This window comes from Dermacentor silvarum, chromosome 2 (genome assembly GCF_013339745.2).
Source record: "Dermacentor silvarum isolate Dsil-2018 chromosome 2, BIME_Dsil_1.4, whole genome shotgun sequence".
NCBI lineage: Eukaryota > Metazoa > Arthropoda > Arachnida > Ixodida > Ixodidae > Dermacentor > Dermacentor silvarum.
The window spans coordinates 54992492-55010004 of record NC_051155.1 but is presented as its reverse complement, the minus strand read 5'-3'; the positions used below and the strand labels follow the sequence as shown (position 1 = coordinate 55010004).

The 17513-nt window shown below is 47.9% G+C and overlaps 1 protein-coding gene across 3 annotated transcripts in view; it reads right to left on the bottom strand.

The window, feature by feature from the left end:
* Positions 1-4296: 4296 nt before the first annotated feature.
* Positions 4297-17513, bottom strand: part of LOC119441482 (transformer-2 protein homolog alpha) — a 31351-nt gene continuing 18134 nt past the window's right edge. Inside the window, exons 9-11 of one of the 3 annotated variants that reach the window (XR_007465482.1) lie at positions 11344-11508; positions 10751-11033; positions 4297-8058 (exon numbers count right to left, since the gene is read on the bottom strand). Coding sequence is in view for 1 of the 3 variants with exons in the window: in XM_037706106.2 (XP_037562034.2) it covers positions 10940-11033; positions 11344-11508 (259 nt within the window). In the remaining 2 variants the exon portion in view is untranslated. Of the gene's footprint in view, positions 11034-11343; positions 11509-17513 lie in introns of all 3 variants that reach the window. The other 2 variants (XR_007465483.1, XM_037706106.2) reach the window with 2 other exon arrangements.

Sequence of the window (17513 nt, the reverse complement as noted above, 5' to 3'; positions counted from 1 at the left end):
GTTCCTTTAGAACGCAATCCTCTGTTTACTGAAACGATCAGTTTAAGGGTACTGTTCTGGACATCGTCAAACTCCGCCATCTAGTCAAATATGGCGGCATTTTGAGCCAATCAGAGTCCGTAGCGGCCCTCTGGGCCAATCAGAGGTGACAAGATGGCAAATTTGACAATAAGGCGCAATTCGACCATGTTCGGAATAGCACATTTGAAAACACGTATCGGTTCAAGAGGGGTTCTACGCGTAAATGTCACAGCTGGTGACGCCATATTTTTCTTGCTCAAAGCACACAGGAACTCGGCCACAACGAAAGCTGAACAAGCAGCACTAAACGTTTCCAAGTGGCAATGTGGCCGGCAAATGACATTGGCAGTGGTGCCACTGACGAACTGAGATTTGGAGCAATTTTTGGAGCAGCAAAATCTTAATTTTGGAGCAGTTTGGAGCATCCAGATTCAGATTTTGGAGCACTTAGGAGCTAATAAATGCTAGCTGCTGGACACGTCCTAATTAAGCTATTTCAAACACTTAAAATTGACAAGCATTATTCCAGAAAGTATTTGCTTGCTGTAAAACAATGTTGCTCTGCCTCTAAATACATGAGTTTTCCTTTAATTTAAATGACGGCAACAAACCTGTTCACACCAGGGTCTGCTTTCCTCTACGTGACGAGGTCGATAATAAATATTGGTAGTTTAAGTAGACTCTATACATGTATATCAAAGACATGGTTAAGTAAAAAGTAAAGTAAGCTCAGTAAAATACAGTAAGTGCGACAGGTACAGTGGGCGTTTGGAGCAACGGTTTCTCATCGTGCCACTGAATGGACCAGTCTTCGAAAACGCATTATTGAGACGACCCGCCCGATCGGAGAAGACATCATTAATTGTTAACCTCCGTTAAGCGTAGATGGCGTCATCCTCGTCGGGGCGAAGTGCGTTTAACAAGTCAAGGGCGGCTATACACGTGAAAATGCACGTGTGACCAGGCTATACCTACTCCCAAAGCAATAGTTTGTTCGCTGCGTCTTTGCGCTAGAAAACTTAAATAGGCGCAAAAACGCGTAATGCTTTTTTTTTTTTTTCGGAGCTTTCGTCGCCCTGCTCCCTCATACGAGGGGGTTGCATTTCCTGCAGCAAGTGCATGGGCCGCTGTGTCTTCCGCTGTGTGCGAGCGTGCAGCCGTCATTTGCCTTAACCTCAACAGATTCAGAATTGTACAGAACATTTCACCGCACAGCATAGATATGGCATGTGTACGCATTTTAAGTAGTGCGCGCAACTCATTTCTGCTTCACTTACGCCGGCGAAAACAGGAAGCGGCCTTGTACCTCACAGAATCTCGACTGATTGGTGTACTAGTGATGCAGGAAGAACTCCGGTCCTGTTCAGTGCATAGTGCACATAATCAATTTCTCAGGACGCGTGAACTCCGACGAGAACTGTCAGCACCTGCAACAACAGTTTACTTACGCTGTACTGCGCACAGCAGTAATCCATGCTTGTCGGCTGTTTCGTGCATTCGTTGCGAGTCAGTGGAATTTCACTACTGGCATCAACCCCTTCGTGTGTACATTGCTGGTTTGGGAGTCCACACCACAACAGAAACTACCAGCCTTCCGTAATTGCTCGTCTGGGATTCAACAACACAACAGTAACTACCAGCCTTCCGTAGGGGCGCAATCGCAAAGAGACGTTTCGCGCGCAGACTAATAAGATCCTGCGTGAGCGCGGCCTAACCGGCACCTGAAGGGAAGCGGCGGAAATGTATACCGGAAATTTCGACCACCTGGGGTCTTTAACGTGCACCTAAATCTAAGTAAACGGGCCTCGAGCATTTTCGCCCTGATCTAAAATGCGGCTGCCGTATTTGTTGCTTCATTTGTTGCGCATTTGCTGCTTCAAAATGCAGCCACCGCAATGCGGCCGCCACATTCTCGCCCAAAACCTCACAGAGTGTCAAAGCCTTGACAAACACCGTGACAGTTTTTTCCATATGCAGACATGATTCGCTGTAAATTATCAACCCAAACGGCAGCGCCCAGGAATGAAATTGTGATAGTAGCACTGGTTTCTTGAATTATGTCAGCGTGAAACGATGAGAACAAAGGGTGGGTAAGTGGGGAGGGGTGGGGGTTGCGCAAAAAATTTCGGGGGGGGGGGTTGACCCCCCCCCCCCCCCCGGCTACGCCCCTGGTTCACACAGTGTGGTGTAATTAGTTTATTTCAAGTTAAGTGAAGCTGCTCATATGTTGCCTTTTAAATCGTATGATTTTTTTTCATTGACAGCTGACACTTTGTTATGTTTTCAACAAGGCTCTAGCATCAGTCAGAAACACCTGGCCAGACTCAATGTCATCAATGCTTTTCTGAGCCAGGCAAGCCTCAATGAGCCCCTCGTAACGCTCAGTCATTTCTTCAGCGGAAACCAGGTACTTTTCAACGGTGTTTTTCCTCGTAATGCTGAAGCTTCTGTTCAGCAACTGGCCAATTCACAACTGGCGTCAACCAATTATTTTGACACCAGCAATTCAAACATGCTCTATTATTCGGACTACCTTGAGGCACCATCACTGGCCCATACATTTGAAGTATAAGTACGACCGAAATTTCGGACACCTTAGGGTACGCCATTCTATATAATTCGGACTCCACCTGCACGACTGCGTTTTAATTTGACCGCCGATTTGAGCCGAAATAGCAATATTTTGGCGTTGATACGTCATGTTGCGGACACCTCCTGGAAACCGAAACTTGCGAAGCCTAGTTAATCCAGCAACGACCGCGCCCAAACTGCCGGGGAAGCGAACTCCGGCAAGCCATTCGGGAGTGCATTCGGGTTGGCTCCGCGCGTCCAGCGTTTATTCATTGACGTGTTAACTAGCGACACAGTCGCCGCGACTTAAGTTGTTCAAGCGGCGCCGACTACACCCTCAATGTCTCCGTCGACGAGGACAGCGACTGTTTCAAAAAAAAGAAAAAGAAAACCGCCGTCATTCGGCTACGATAGCGCAGTCGACTCGTGCGCGGCGATTTTCCGCTCGATACTGTATGCCGCCCTTATCATTCACCGTTATCTGCCGGCTGATACCATATAGTGCAGGCGGAGCGCCGCTCTTATACCACTGGAGTGGCAGCGGAAAAGGCATCGCTACAATATCGCGGTCCTGTTGCCAAAGGTTGAAGATTCGGTGCATGCATGAATTGTACTTTCGTCTTTTTGTGGCGACAGTATAAGAGTGGCGCAGATACGGACTGACGAGATCGTAGGCAAGCGTACGTGCGCGCAGGACCGCGTTGACAAACTTCGGCTTTGTTTTTGGACGATCCCTTTCCGGGATGCTTTCACTTTCGCTACATTTCGCGCGACTAGCACTGGACACGTCGACGGATGATAGCGCTCCTGGCACACTACCAAGTATGCCGACGCTGACGCTAGTGACGCGAAATCCTGCGAAAGTGAACGTATCCCCAAAAGTGGTCAACCGAGAATGGCTTTTTGAGCCACTGGCGGAATATGTTATTTTCTGGCAAATTCGGATATATCCGACTCCCAATTTGGACATTTAGGCAGTCCCCATCGACCACGAATTATCACGGTCGCCGTTCGATTTATGAAGCCGCTTCAGTCATGCGCGCTAGCACGTCTGCGGGCCACTGCGGCCACACACGTAATGCGCAGGCGCTAATTTTGGCGCACTTCGGCGCAATATCGTGCATATTTATCAGGATGGCGCAGGAAATCTCGTATGGCGCAATCTGGCGCAGGAGTGGGAGCACTGCATTGGGCAAGTTACCATTATTCCAAAAGCTATGGCAGCGCTAGCGACACGCCACAAGCGCCGTGGGTCCCAGATGACCTCGTGATCGCCGCAAAAGCTCTCCACTGACCGATTCAAACGTTGCCCGATGTCTGCAGGTGCAACAATTCCAAAAAGTTACTTCACATAGTTCAAGTATGACCAAGATGTTATACATGTTATATGTAAACAGTAGCTTGCCTTTTTTTTTTTTTTTTTGCGTCCAGCCACTACGGCTGCTTGCTACTTGTTAGAAGTGACAAATGGTACGATTCTACGTGCCATGTTTACTTATTTGAATACAATATAAATTCCCTGCAAGTCCCAGCAGTCAAGGTAGTTACTTTGACACCCATCGCATCGAACGCCGCATCATACTTTTTAGATAAACTGAAGGGGGGCGGGGGGTGTACCTACTGGCCCATTTATTGCCCCAGCAATTGTCGAAGTGCGTAGATCTGTCGCACCCTGTCGCCATGTGCACACAAGAACCACGAAAGTTGTTGCAAAGAACGGGCGCTTTATTGCGGGTTCAACATCGCAAGCTCGCAGCGCCGAGGTCTGGGACACACCAGCATTGGGATCGAAGCAGCCACTGTGGGCCGCTAAGCTTCCGACAGCAGCAGCTCTTGCAGCAAGTGAAGAGAACATCATTGGAGGTCTCGGCGGCTTCTTCCATCCCTATTGACCACTCCCGTCTTCCAATGGTCCCGGCGACCGTACCTACCATCGGCTTTCTGCTGCTCCGCTGACACAGTGGACGACCTATTAAACTATGACATCGCTACCGCAATCTGAATGCGAGGCGAGACAAGCGGTTATAATCACGTGTGGCCATAATCATAATAATCATAAGCTGTCATACTCTTACACTATAGTGTAAGAGGCTATGCCACTATCAGTTTACAAAAACTTATTTTCTAATCTTTAGCAGATGTATGCCGGCATGAGCAACTGATAGACAGAGCACAGTGAAGTTATAGTCTATTTGCTAGCTGTTCTTAGTGAACATCACCGACGCCCTGAAAAACGCGGCCGCTTCGCACAGGCTGCTCTATACCACCACAGCCGCACTAACTCCCTAGTTGACCTCCGACGTGGAGCCGGTAAAATGCCAAGTGATAAACAAAAATTACGAAATACGTCACGAAAAAAAAAAACGTGCAAAGGTGTCTATTCGTGAGAGGTGTACACCAGGCAACTACAATAATTATCTATTCGTGCGAAGGGAACAGAGGTGACTTTTATGTTAGTCATTCGTATTGCTTTTCAAAACGAGAAATTGGGACTCTCAACGCAGGCTGGATTGCTTTTGATACCGAAAATTACCGCTATACAAAAACGGCTGCCAAACTCCCCTTAACACGCTCTAAATACAAGAGAAAACTCAGGTGCTAGTGCGTCTATGGGCCTGACGGTGCTGCCAGTGTCATGATGGCGAGTACATGGATTTGCCACATCTTCGTCCTGGCTTCTATGTTGCGAATGGATCCTTTTGAACAGAATATTGCGTATAAATCTAACAATTCTTTCTAATAATGCTTAAATCTTATTGCCTTTAATTTAGAAAAACAGGACTGCTTCATAACTTAGGCCAATAAAGTCTGTAAACAGACACGAAAACGCCCAAAGCCACAAGCATAACGATCGGACAAATACATCTATAAACCATCATTTCCACGGCAGCTGAACAATCGCTGGCGCAAGAGTTCCCTCTAATAATAGGAAACTTCACAGCCACCGTGTGTGGCATCCGAACCTCTACAAGCTACGCCAGTAATGTAGTCATGAAGATAATGTCATGTAATGTGCATAGCAATCAAGCTGTTGGGCAAATCTACCACACCATTTATGCAACTCCGTCACATGTGAATATGCGCATACATCCAAGGTTTCTTCGAATAGGACGAAACCTTGGCATATTCACAATTCGTGGCACCATTTCTGATACCCAATGCACAGTGTGCAATTCCAAGCCCCAATTTTCCCGTCGAAAATCTGTTTCGCAACACTGTTGCTGTAACTTCACATTGTAAAAGATACTTTATCATGTATTATCGACAAAACGTATTAAATGGCACCAGAGAACACCACATACAAGAAAAGGTGACTGGGACAATCAATGACGCTTTGTGTTCCTCAGTCTACTTGTCTGTCGTGTTCTCTGGTGCCCCGTTTGCCACTATCTAGTATCGCTTACACCAAATTCAGCATTTCTGCAAAAACAATTTCTAGGGCCTAATATGCAACATATTACCTTTTTGTAGCAAATAGAGAGCGTCGAGTTGTCAAGCTACACCACCACATTGCTTCTCAAGTATGAAATGGCTCAAGAGTCAAAACGGCCACACTGCGCAGTTCGTGGGCAAGGGTACAAATGCAAAATTGTTACCTGCCGACACACGGCGCCTTTTCATGTTATAATTAACAAAGCAAGCCACATATACAGCCGTTTCTCTATAAACGGAACAAAAATGCCAACTGCATATATCATTTGTTTCTCTTAATTCAGTGTTTCTTTACACACAGAGCTAGTGAACACCTTATAGCCTGAAATAATTACTGTGCACTGAACTTGGCAAACACTGCATGGCTGAATTTATGCTCAGCTTGTAACCTACCATTTTATGTAAGTTTTTTAATACCCTCAAGGTAGCACTCTCTCCGACGTCACGTGCGTGCATCGCAGTCCTGCTGCATTAAGCAAATCTGGCCCCATAATCTACTAGGCAACATACAACACATCAGCAGCCATGCTGGAATTGACTATATGTGAACCACACTATTGCTAAATAAGCTTGATGAACTAATCTCAATGTTTGCACTTGTTTGGTGTGAAAACATTGCTTTTTAGGTAATACACTAAAAACACTTCGCATTTGACACAAGCTTTTCCGCCTTGACTGTGGGCCCAGAGACGTCAAGATGGTGTGATTAATTTTACATTATGTTCCAATGTTTGCCTTGTTTATATTCAAGAGACCTAATGTTACCAGGTGGTACTTGCCAATAGCACGGTGGCCATTTTTCATAGTACACGATTCGCAGACAAAATATTAATGTCACGGAAGCTCGTGCAGAAATTTCAAGCCATTGCAATGTCATCGCACACACAAAATGAATGCTGCGAGCAAGCCTAAGCTTGTAGACAAGGCCCCTTCAATACAAGATGTACTGTGGTTGTGGAGTCACTGACTACTAACGCTGCTGTTGCATTTCTACTTGCGTATACTTTTAGAATCGTACAGATGTCTGCACCTGTTTTAAGCATCCAAGCGAAATGCTGCAAAGCAAATGATGTGCAATGACAAAGCAGCCGCAAGCTTAGCCAATTACACAACTTCCGCCCACAAAGCTATCACTTGCTCAAAAGCAGAATAAAAGTCAGGGCGCTTCCTTTTGCCATGCTGTGCTGTGCTCTGGACAGGTGTACACATTTCTCGTAGCTAGTGTCTTTTGGGCTTCGTAGGCAGACTCCTGCATCCTTCCGATGAAACTTTTCAAAGCTGCTTCAGGCAACATTAAGAAAGCTAGTGTGTCATAAACAGGTGCATCCTAGCAACCAGCAGCGACTCCACATGCTTAAAGAGGAGCGTTATGAAGAACTCGAGAAAGCACCTGCTTGGGCAGCAGCCAAATGTCCCCACATATCTTAAAGTTAAGTGCCAATACAGTCCTTATACAATGCGCAGCTACCATGACTGAAATGCTAACAGTGGGCATTTGCTTTTACATGGAATCCTACAAAACAAGCACAAATTACAGTGCATACACCAAACATCTTGTGGTTGCCACTTGATGGTGCTTGTTAGCCCACTGGAAATTTGAATGCTTTGTTCCAGTTTTTCACTCAAATGCTAGAAAGAACTTTAAAAATTTCTGCACCTTTTCTTGGAAATAAACCAAATGTAATGTCACCCCAGCCAATTTTCAGCATCAACACAAAGTATACCACCTTGTTGGCTGCTGCAAGTTAAATACACGAGCTCCACCACAATACCACAATGCGTAGCTAAATGCTCTGGCCATGTGCACAAAGCTTGTGAAACAAGTGGCTCTCATAGCAGCCCTGTTAGCCCCTGTAACAACACATGTAGGAACTATGTTCTTCCTTGCTGCCTGCGCCTCACATTTACTTACCACGCGCTTGTGCTGTAAAAGCCTGGCTTGGGTGGGGTTGGCCCAAACGAGGACCTGGATGGTCCATTGGGCCAAATAGCGAGTGATGAGTGCCTTTTTCTTCCTATTTTCCAAGCTGCATGCTGCAAACCGCAAGGCTTAGCACAACAGGCCTGTACCTCTGCTAGTGGACCAACTGACAATAGAGAACTACATTCCACCTGCAAACAGGCTTTAGTAAACACCCTAAATACAAGGAACTTGCTTCAATTTGATCCATTACTGCTCTAAAGGACCAAGCCTAACATCCGTCTACACTACAGTCTGCTGAAAAGCATCCAGAAGCCCCGAGTGATTTACAGCAGTACGCCACCAACACTAATTGGGCCTCACGGCACTTGCATTGCTACTGTTCAGAGCTGGGTAATATTAATGCCCAAGTCCTAACCTATCCAAGGTTTAGCCAAAGTCTGAACTTCACTGATCGATGGGGTTTTAACTAATTCCAGGACAACACAACATAGTGTTACCGCAGTGTAGTGCTCCAGATAAGTTTTCAGCACACTTGATTCATTAATAAGAACCCAGAGCCTTATACACAAGTATTTTGGCATTCATAGGAATATCTGCTTGCCACTGCAAGTGCACTATCCCCCAACTTGTTATGACAGCAATCGTGGTGTCACTGACACATACTGTCAAGATGGCCAAGACAGAACAGGACGAGACGGCCAGAGCAAGTCCATTAATAGCCACTCACCCAAATCCCTAGTGCCTCTGTACAAATGTGCAAAAGGATTGAGATATGCTGCAATAGTTGAGCAAGAACCTACATCAAGGAACCCGCCACAGAATGAAGTGATCAAATAGCCGATACCAAAAGCTTCCACTTGAAGGACAAATATATGCCCCAAACACTTGATACTGTCTTAGGTGTGTTTTAAATAGCAAAGTATATGGAATAGTGCCGTGCCCAGCACAAAGTTTTTCCGCGACAAAGTTCTCTCAACAACAATGCTAAAATGTGGAACTCAGATTTACAATAATTTAAGGACACATTCCAAGCTATCATCGAACAAAGTAACTGTCTAGAAATAATTCCATACAACTGCACTTGTCTTTACTTGGTGTAGCTTGGGTGCTACAGAACCAAGTAGCCAAAATCTGGCCTGTCGAATGAAACAATCAAGAATACAGTGACTGCAGCCTGCTATGTTCAGAGTTACAAAACGTTCAAGGAACATGCAAACACGGCAAGCAATAATCTTGGAGTGAAGTGATTATCAAAGTAAGGACAACAGCTGCACAAAACCTGCTGCTTTAGAAACTAACTGGCAGTCGGAAAGTGCCCTCACAGCAAAAGCACTGCATAAGCACACCAACAGTGCTATAGCAAAAACGGGACATGAACTCCAATTACTGAAGAGCTACTCGCTCAAGCACCACTCTAAACAAGAAACATTGTTATAAACCAAGTACAAAATGGCATAGTCCCTATGATCTACACTTGTACTACTTGCCCTGAACAAGCGTTTTGATCCTAGCACAGGTAAATAAGACAAGTGCAGTGAGTGCCCAAACCTTACAAAGATTTCTGCAAGCACGTCCAGTTCAGCCAATTGGTACACCGGCGGATGCAAACACAGGCATGCAAAGTATAGCTACCAATTAGGCAGCAATTCAGTTTCACTATCCTTCTGCATGGTTCTGAAACACAGGCATTAAGTGCTACAGAGCTGACAAATCATGAAGTACAAATTCACAGCCTTACCCTACACACCAGCTTACCAGACCTTAGGAGGAACATGAGATGTTCTGTCCAGCATCACATTTCGTAGTCATGAAGGCCTCGCAGCAACTACCTCTTAACTGCACTAGTGTTCATTACAACTCCTTCCATATCCATGGGCTGATGCACTGGAACCTCATTAGTGGGCACCTGCTTAGCGTTTCATAAGATGCTTATACGTATGCCGAACCTTCAGGCGCAATCACCCCGAATACAAACGTATGCTGCAATGCGATGCAGAAGCTTTACCAATTTGTATACACATTCCAAATTAGTGGGCCTGACATACATGTAATCCATCCATCCATCGCATAGTTCAGATACGCAGATTGAGTTTCACACACTTCACACTTAGGCACCAGCTCATCTTCACTGGGATTCTCAAAGATGTAAATGTGCCTCACGGTCATGCCGTCGGTTTCTCGCAAGATCTGCGGCATTGCATAAGTGGTGCCAGATGCATCTAGCAAAAAAAAGGGGGGGGGGGGGGGGGAATCTGCAGCTGGGCATTTACTATACAGTACTATACTTTTCTGCAGCAGGCAACCACCTCACTGTGGCGAAAGCTATGGCGTCTTGGAAAGCGGCTATGAGTGTCAAGAGCAACACTTGGGCTTTGGGGGTAAAGGGCACACGATGCAAGCATGATGCAAAAAAACTTTACAAAATGTTTCACTTCAACACAGTTCAGGTTGGCTAGCTTTAAAGACCTACCACAATGACAGTGATAGCTCTATAGTCCTAGGGCAATGAAGCTGATAACCCTATTGGAAGTAGCAATAGAAACACGACAAATTAAGTTTGTGGCAATGCATTTTTGTAAAGCCTTCCTACCCCCCGCACAACTAATTGGTGCATACTACTAGCAGCCTGCAGCCATTCCTCCCCTCCATGTGGGCACCAATGAAGTTCCAGTGCATAAGCTGTAAGTGCCAGTATCTGCTGGGCACACCTCCTGCCAATAAGAAGCCCCAACACCAGAGGGACAGGCAAGTTAGGCGGGAAACCTGGGCGGTAGAAGGCAGCGAAAGCAAGGTACCGCTTACCCACGGGGGGCCGGATCGCTTCAGCGTTGGCCCCACGCTGTTGAGACTGTTTCTGTGTGTGTGACGGGGGAATAGAGGGGGAAGGAGGGAGGGGATGATGGCACCAGGCGGGAAGCTCACCATGCGGGAGGGCAGCAAGGACCTCTTGCCGGCCCCGCCCAACCCGCCTTGCCTTCAGGCTTCGCTCTTCTACGCCCGCAACCACCGGTTTCTTTCTTGCCCTTCGCAAACTTCAAACTTCACAGAGACACACCAATGCGCTTCGTTTTCCTTCTTCCAAGCCCTTGGTGGGGGTTGCAAAGAGAACAACAGGGAACACCAGTTAACAACACGCCCGCCAGGAGGAAAAACTTTGCGCGCGTGCACATACACACACACACACAAAAACACGGGCACACACACAGTTTATTCTCTCTCGAAAGGGGGGAAGCTGCGTGTGATGTGGGCAGCCGACGAACCTTTATTCAAATGGACAGCAGCCTCAGGGTGACCACTGCTAATGTATGAAAATGATTGACAGAGTGGGGGGAGCGGGGGTAAAAGGAGCAAGGGCGTACAGACAGAGGTGTGCGCTCGCTCAGTAGTATCCGTACCTCCGGGGGGAGTACGACCGAGACCGAGAGCGAGAGTAGCGCCGCCCCCGGCTGTAGTAGGGGGATGGCGAACGGTCCCTGTAGCCACCACGGTAGCCACCGCCACCGCCGCCGCCTCCATAGCCGCCTCCACCACCACCGCCGCCGCTGCCACTGCCGCCACCACTGCAAGCAGACAACATGTTTAAGTTAGCCACCCACAATTTCATTTTTTAATATCTAACCTGAAGGAATAAGCATCTTAACGCTGCACCACAGGCTCCGATAATTTTGACCACAAAGGGCTCTCTAATGTAAGCAGATGTGCAGTTTTGCATTTCACCTCCTCGATCTCAGTAGAAATTTAATTTCCTAACGTTTAACTCGGAAGCTAACACCATTACGGTTAGACTCCCAGTAGAGTCAAAGAAGTGCACAAGTCACTTCTGGGCCGCTATTTTGTAAAGTCATTGCTACAAAATACCGGCCCTGTGCAGCCTATGCCTCCCCTCCCATCCAACCTCGACAAAGATACGACTTTCAAGGCGAGTGACATGTGGATTTCGGAAGCCACGAGGAAAGTCGGTCGCTTTCCAAGCCCATCTCCATGGGCAGTACAGTGGCACTGATTTTTTCGCAGTTATCCGTGCAGCACCACGGGCATTATGCCTATTTGGACCAACAGCCTCTCAATTGTTCCTATCAGTATCTACGCAGCCTAAGTAAGCGTTAACAGCAAGATGTGCAGCTGCCACAGAGCCAGTTACTACGCCCCCGTCAGGAAATTAGTTCATCAACGCTTCATTTACATTGGAGCCGATTGCCAATAGTAGGTCACGATGCCCTTCCACCTTTCAAGCTTTGTACTTCTTTTGCTGAATCAACACAGAAAACCTAACTTTACAGCTCTTGGCACCCTCAGCCTCATGTGATAAGTGAGGCCTTTGCAAAATGACAGGTGACAAAATCTTGCACTTCAGACCAACTAGAACGCTTTGCTAGCTAGCTGCAAGTGCAGGAAGCAAAAAATAATGAGGAAATTATTTCAGACTCTGGCGGTATCATTGTAACTATCATTGGAACTACACTGGATCTCGCTGATACAAACGTTCACGGGAGCCGGAAAATGTATAATCCAAAAACTCCATAATTCAAAGCAAGCTCCGAAAACTTAAATAGGTGTACAGTGGAATCTCGATCATACGATCACGGCTAATACGAATTTCTGGATGATACGAATTGTTCTGTAGTCCCAGCCGAGCCCCATTAGTTTGCAACGTGCTAGAGAACAGGTGTTACGAATCGATTTTCGATCTGCATCGGTTGATACGAATAAACGTCGCCCCACCGACGGCCGCGAAAGAGAACAGCGTGCAGTCAGTCACTTTCTCCCTTTCTCTTTTCGTGCGGCGGCGCGGATGCGGCGCCAGACAGCGCAGAGGCCGTGACAGGGTGCGAAGAGTTTCAAGCGGTGGCGCTTATGTCGCTTTTGTGCTTTTTCTCCTTTTCCGCGTGCCATCGGATGGAGTGGCAGCTGTGCTTTGGGCCGCGTTCTTTGTGTTTGCACCATTTTGCTTAGTTGCAGCGAGCTATTTCTACCGAGATACGATCTCGGCTGATTCGCGCGGCCATACTTAGTCGGAGCGCACAAATGCGCTGCTCCGACTAAGGGCAAAGCTCTGTCACGCGACGATCATCAATGCTAGAACCAGTGGCCATGCTGATCAACAGAAAAGGCAGGCTTCGTGCACTGGGGTAAAACCGATACGGTGGAAGGCGCTGACATTACCGAACTCTGGAAGCACGTCGCTACTGACGATGAAATACAGTGCAAACCACTTTTAACGTAACCGCTTTTAGCGCGGGACCGATTATAGCATGGGTTTTTTTTCCCACCGATATATCTGCCATAGAACTCAATGTATAGGCGGACCGTTTATTGCGTAGGCACACGAAGCAGAATACCGGTTATAGCACGGTTATTTTAAGCGCACGACCATGAAATCGGCGCACCGAGCACGGCCTTTTCTAGGAGACATTGAGCATGGCTGCACGGTTTCCAGGCGCGCAAACGCAGAGACCAGCGGCTGAAAAGCAAAACAAGAAATCGCAGTTTCCCCCGAAAGGCGAAGCAAATTTACTAGTAGAGTATACGGAGTAAGGATCGTAGTTTTTATCACCTGCATAAACTTGGCCACATCCGCTTACTAACTGAATTAACAAGCATAGTGTCAGCGCACACAAGCAAACGTGAATAGATCGCACTCAACGACCGCAGACAAGCACTGTAAAAACGCAGGCGTGAGCAAACGTGACAGGAGCAGCGACCGAAGGTTCATGTGGTCTATCGCTTCAAAGGAAACTGAGCGGCACAAGCACAGCGCATACAAAGGTCAGAGCTGTGAGGAGATCGCTTTCAAGATACGGTGCGCGCGACAGCCCTCAGCCGCGCAAAGTACGCAGTGGCTTGCAGAGAAAGCCGCGCCTCCTCCGCCCCGCTCTGCCTTCGCGCTTTCATCCTTTCGTGTGGGAGATTGAGTCGCCCGTTCCCCTTGCGCCAGTGATGCTACTGCGGACTTCTGATTTGGAGCAATTTTTGGAGCATCAGAAATTTCATTCTGGAGCACTTTGGAGGAGGCAATTTGGCATTTGGGAGCAGCTGATTTTTCACGTCCTGAAGTATTTTGAAAAAGCGAGTTGCAATTTACATTCAAAGACCTGAATAATTCGTACGTTCTTACGAGAAGCTTGGTAAACATTTCCATCCATTGCAGATCTCGTGTGGAGAAAAAAATGCTCTTCTGTGCATGCGACACACACACAAATTGATATCGTTTCATATATTGCTAGTTTGCCCAGATGTCATTCAGTATATCCTGACACAGAAATGAAGGACACATTGGCGGCATGCAGTTATTATAATCACATGTCATGCTGCGCTTCAAACAAGCTACAGTAGACACCCGCCGTTACGTTCCCGGGTGCTGCGTTTTGCCAGCTGTTACGTCGTTTTCGGCCGGTCCCAGCATAGCTCCCACAAGACCCAATGCATTGGTAACCCCACTGTTGCCTCGCAACTGTGAGACCGTTCCCGCATCATGCGTTGCGAACTGCCACCCCGCACCAGCCCGAGTGGCCATTTTGACTTTCCATGTCGCTTGGCTTGGTGGCTTGACGATGGGATTGGCCGCCCAAAGTGCCGGGGGTGACACCTATGACGTATTTTCGGTTTACGCCAGCAAAAGCATGGCCTTTGAGATCTGTATTTGCTATCTAAAATCGTGCCAATGACGCATTGGGGCCCTAAAATTGATTACGACGCATAGATGTTCTGTATAAAGTCCAAGGGCGATAAACGCCATCGTCGCGCGCCGTATGCTGCATGTGCCAGTGAAAGCGCGTGAGGGGAGCTGACGACCGCAGCCAAAACTCGCGCGCGCAAGAAAAGCGGGGAGGAAGCGGAGGGAGATTCTAGAAAGAGGAAGCGTGCGCTCGAGGCATTGGCGAGGGAGTGAGGGATAGCGGGCGGCGTTGTACTCTGGCATCAACTGCATACTGCGCGGCGGCGCGCGGTCCGTATCATGAAAGCCATCTGCGTTGGGGGCAGAGTACTGGCAGTGTAGGTGCGGCGGCGGCATAGTACCTTTGTGCGTACTGTGTGTTCTCGGCGCTCAGTTTGCATTGAAGCGATAGACAGCAGCACACGAAGGTCACTTCGCTCGCTACTGCTGCGCCGCTTCCTCACGCCAGCATTTGACAGCGCGTGTCCGCGCTTGAGTGTGATGTGTTCATGTTTGCCTGTGCGCGCTGACACCATGTTTGTTAATATAGGCAATAAGCTAATGTTTACAAGTTTATACGGACGATAAAACTACTATCCTTACTTCGTATAGCTGTCTACTAATTTGCAATTGCAATCGATGCTTCGGCATTCGGGCAAAACTACGACTTTTTTTCACAGGTAAGAATTAAAATGTGTGCAGTTCGACACTACTCTCATTTCTTAATTTTTTCTGTTTCTGAATTCTCACGTTCTTTTTTTAACGGTCCCGTGAAAAACGTATCAGCGCGGTTCTACTATACTAGCTGCGTTTCAGGAGTAGATAACGTCCGCCGATGAATCGCCAACTGACCTTGAAGCCACGAGCCTCAGCAGAAACCGCACTTTGCTGTCGAGCCGCTTTGCAAGACAGATGCACGGCGCCGACGTCGGGTCGCACGCGTTTTGTCTCCGGTTTGCAACTAAGGTTGTAACGCCCTATCATCACGTTGCACGTTTGAATTCCCCGGTGGTGCGTCGGCGATAGACGCCGTCAAACCCGAGGCTGGCGCAATTTTCGTCGATTGTATCAGGATGGCGCAGTAAATCCCATTTAGCGCACTTTGTCACAGTTGGTGCAGGAGTGGAATCACTGCCTTGCGCCCGGCCGCAAGATACGCATTAGGTGCCGCAGCTAAACGTCGCCTCCCTTCCCTCCCGTCCCCCCACGGCCTTCCGCACGAGTAGTCGCGTTTGCTATCCGCCATACGTTCGCCCTCCGTGAAAGCACGCGTCCCTAGTGTGCTTTCACCCACACATACAGCATACGGCAGAGAGCAGCATACAGCATTTTTTTTTCTTTTAGGGGTGTAGCTCCTCTTAGTCTAACCTTGTCACGTCTCCGTTGTCCGGCGTATCTCCCAGCAGTAAACTGCAGTATCTCCCATATAATGCAATAGATGGTGCTGTCTCATAGAAGTACATACAAACTGCAGTTCAGGGACGGTATTCTAGATGGCGCTGTACACAATCTGTGTCATCATCACCATTTCTAGTCTCATTTCCTAGATGGCGTGGGTCCAATAGAATTGTGCAATATGGCGCTTGTGTGAATCGACACTAGATGGCGCTGGAAGTGCCACTGCTCTCCGATTGGCTGCTGCGCGGGGCAAGAGCGCCTCTCTCATTTCTTGAATCGTCGCCGTACGTGTCAGATCGTAAGTTCTTCGTGGACATTGCGTGCAAAGACTGACGCCAAATACAGAAACAGACAGTTCGTGCTCGTGGGTGACTTTAATGTCAACATATCGGACCGCTCCACCAACGATCGGCTCATTCAGCACATGGCCATCAGATACTCGCTCAGGTGCATCTTCCTAGACCACCTTGCACCTACTACCGTGCGGGGGTCGTGCATAGACATCGTGTTTGCTAACATTCCCCCTTAAACCGGTACTCGAACCCCTAGCTGTGCACTTCTCCGACCACAAGAGCGTAATATATAAAGGTAACTTGAAATCTCAAAAGTTTTCTTCACCGTACCTCACGTGTTTGCATGATGATTTTATCGGGCGAACTTCTCGGAGGATTAATGGTATCACCCATAACCTCCGGAGCTTCGCCCATCTCACCACCATTCACCTCGTGGATATGCTGCGATTTTTTTTTTTTCAGGAGTGGGAGCGTGGGCGCGCGGGTGGAGACCAGCGGCGAAAAGTGAAACAAAAAGGAGAAGGGCGGGAGACTGAGGAAGGAGGGCGCATGTTTTCATCCCTATAGCGTCTAGAGTGAACTAGATAGCAGCGTCCAAGCAGGGTCTGCGCGGAGTGCGGGAGAGAACGGTGGTGCACTCTTTTTTCTTATTCTTTTTCCAGGAGTGGGAGCATGGGCATGCATGTGGAGACCGGCCTCCAGACGAAAATAACAGCGTTCTTCCGCTGATGCCACACTTGTTAAGGAAACTTGGTTTCTGTGCTGTGTTGCATGTGTGTGTGGGTGAAATATGTAATTGTGTTTGAAAGGTGGGTTACCCGTTTGGCATAAGCAAAAGCCGAAAAAAAAAACATGCTTTGGTTATAACGCGGTAACGCTTATAGCGCGGTTTTACAACTCCCGCGACTTATGTTATAAGCGGTCTACACTGTAGGTGGTGCTTCAGTGGAGGAGTTTCTGAGTGCAGATAGTGCTGCCTCGTTCTGCAAAGAGATCTCCGACAGGGCAATCGTCGCAACTGACTGGCGTTGTGCGACGGAGGCGATCACAGCAGCCGCAATAACGACAAGATTGACAATGGCCCGTCTATAGGTCAATGTGCACTGTTGTCGATCGAGTCACTCATTGATTTCATGCATGCTAAATTACAACTGCTAGTGTTCGTGAAGCAGCTGGACACGATCACACCGCATTTGTGAACCCGAAACTGCCGCGACAG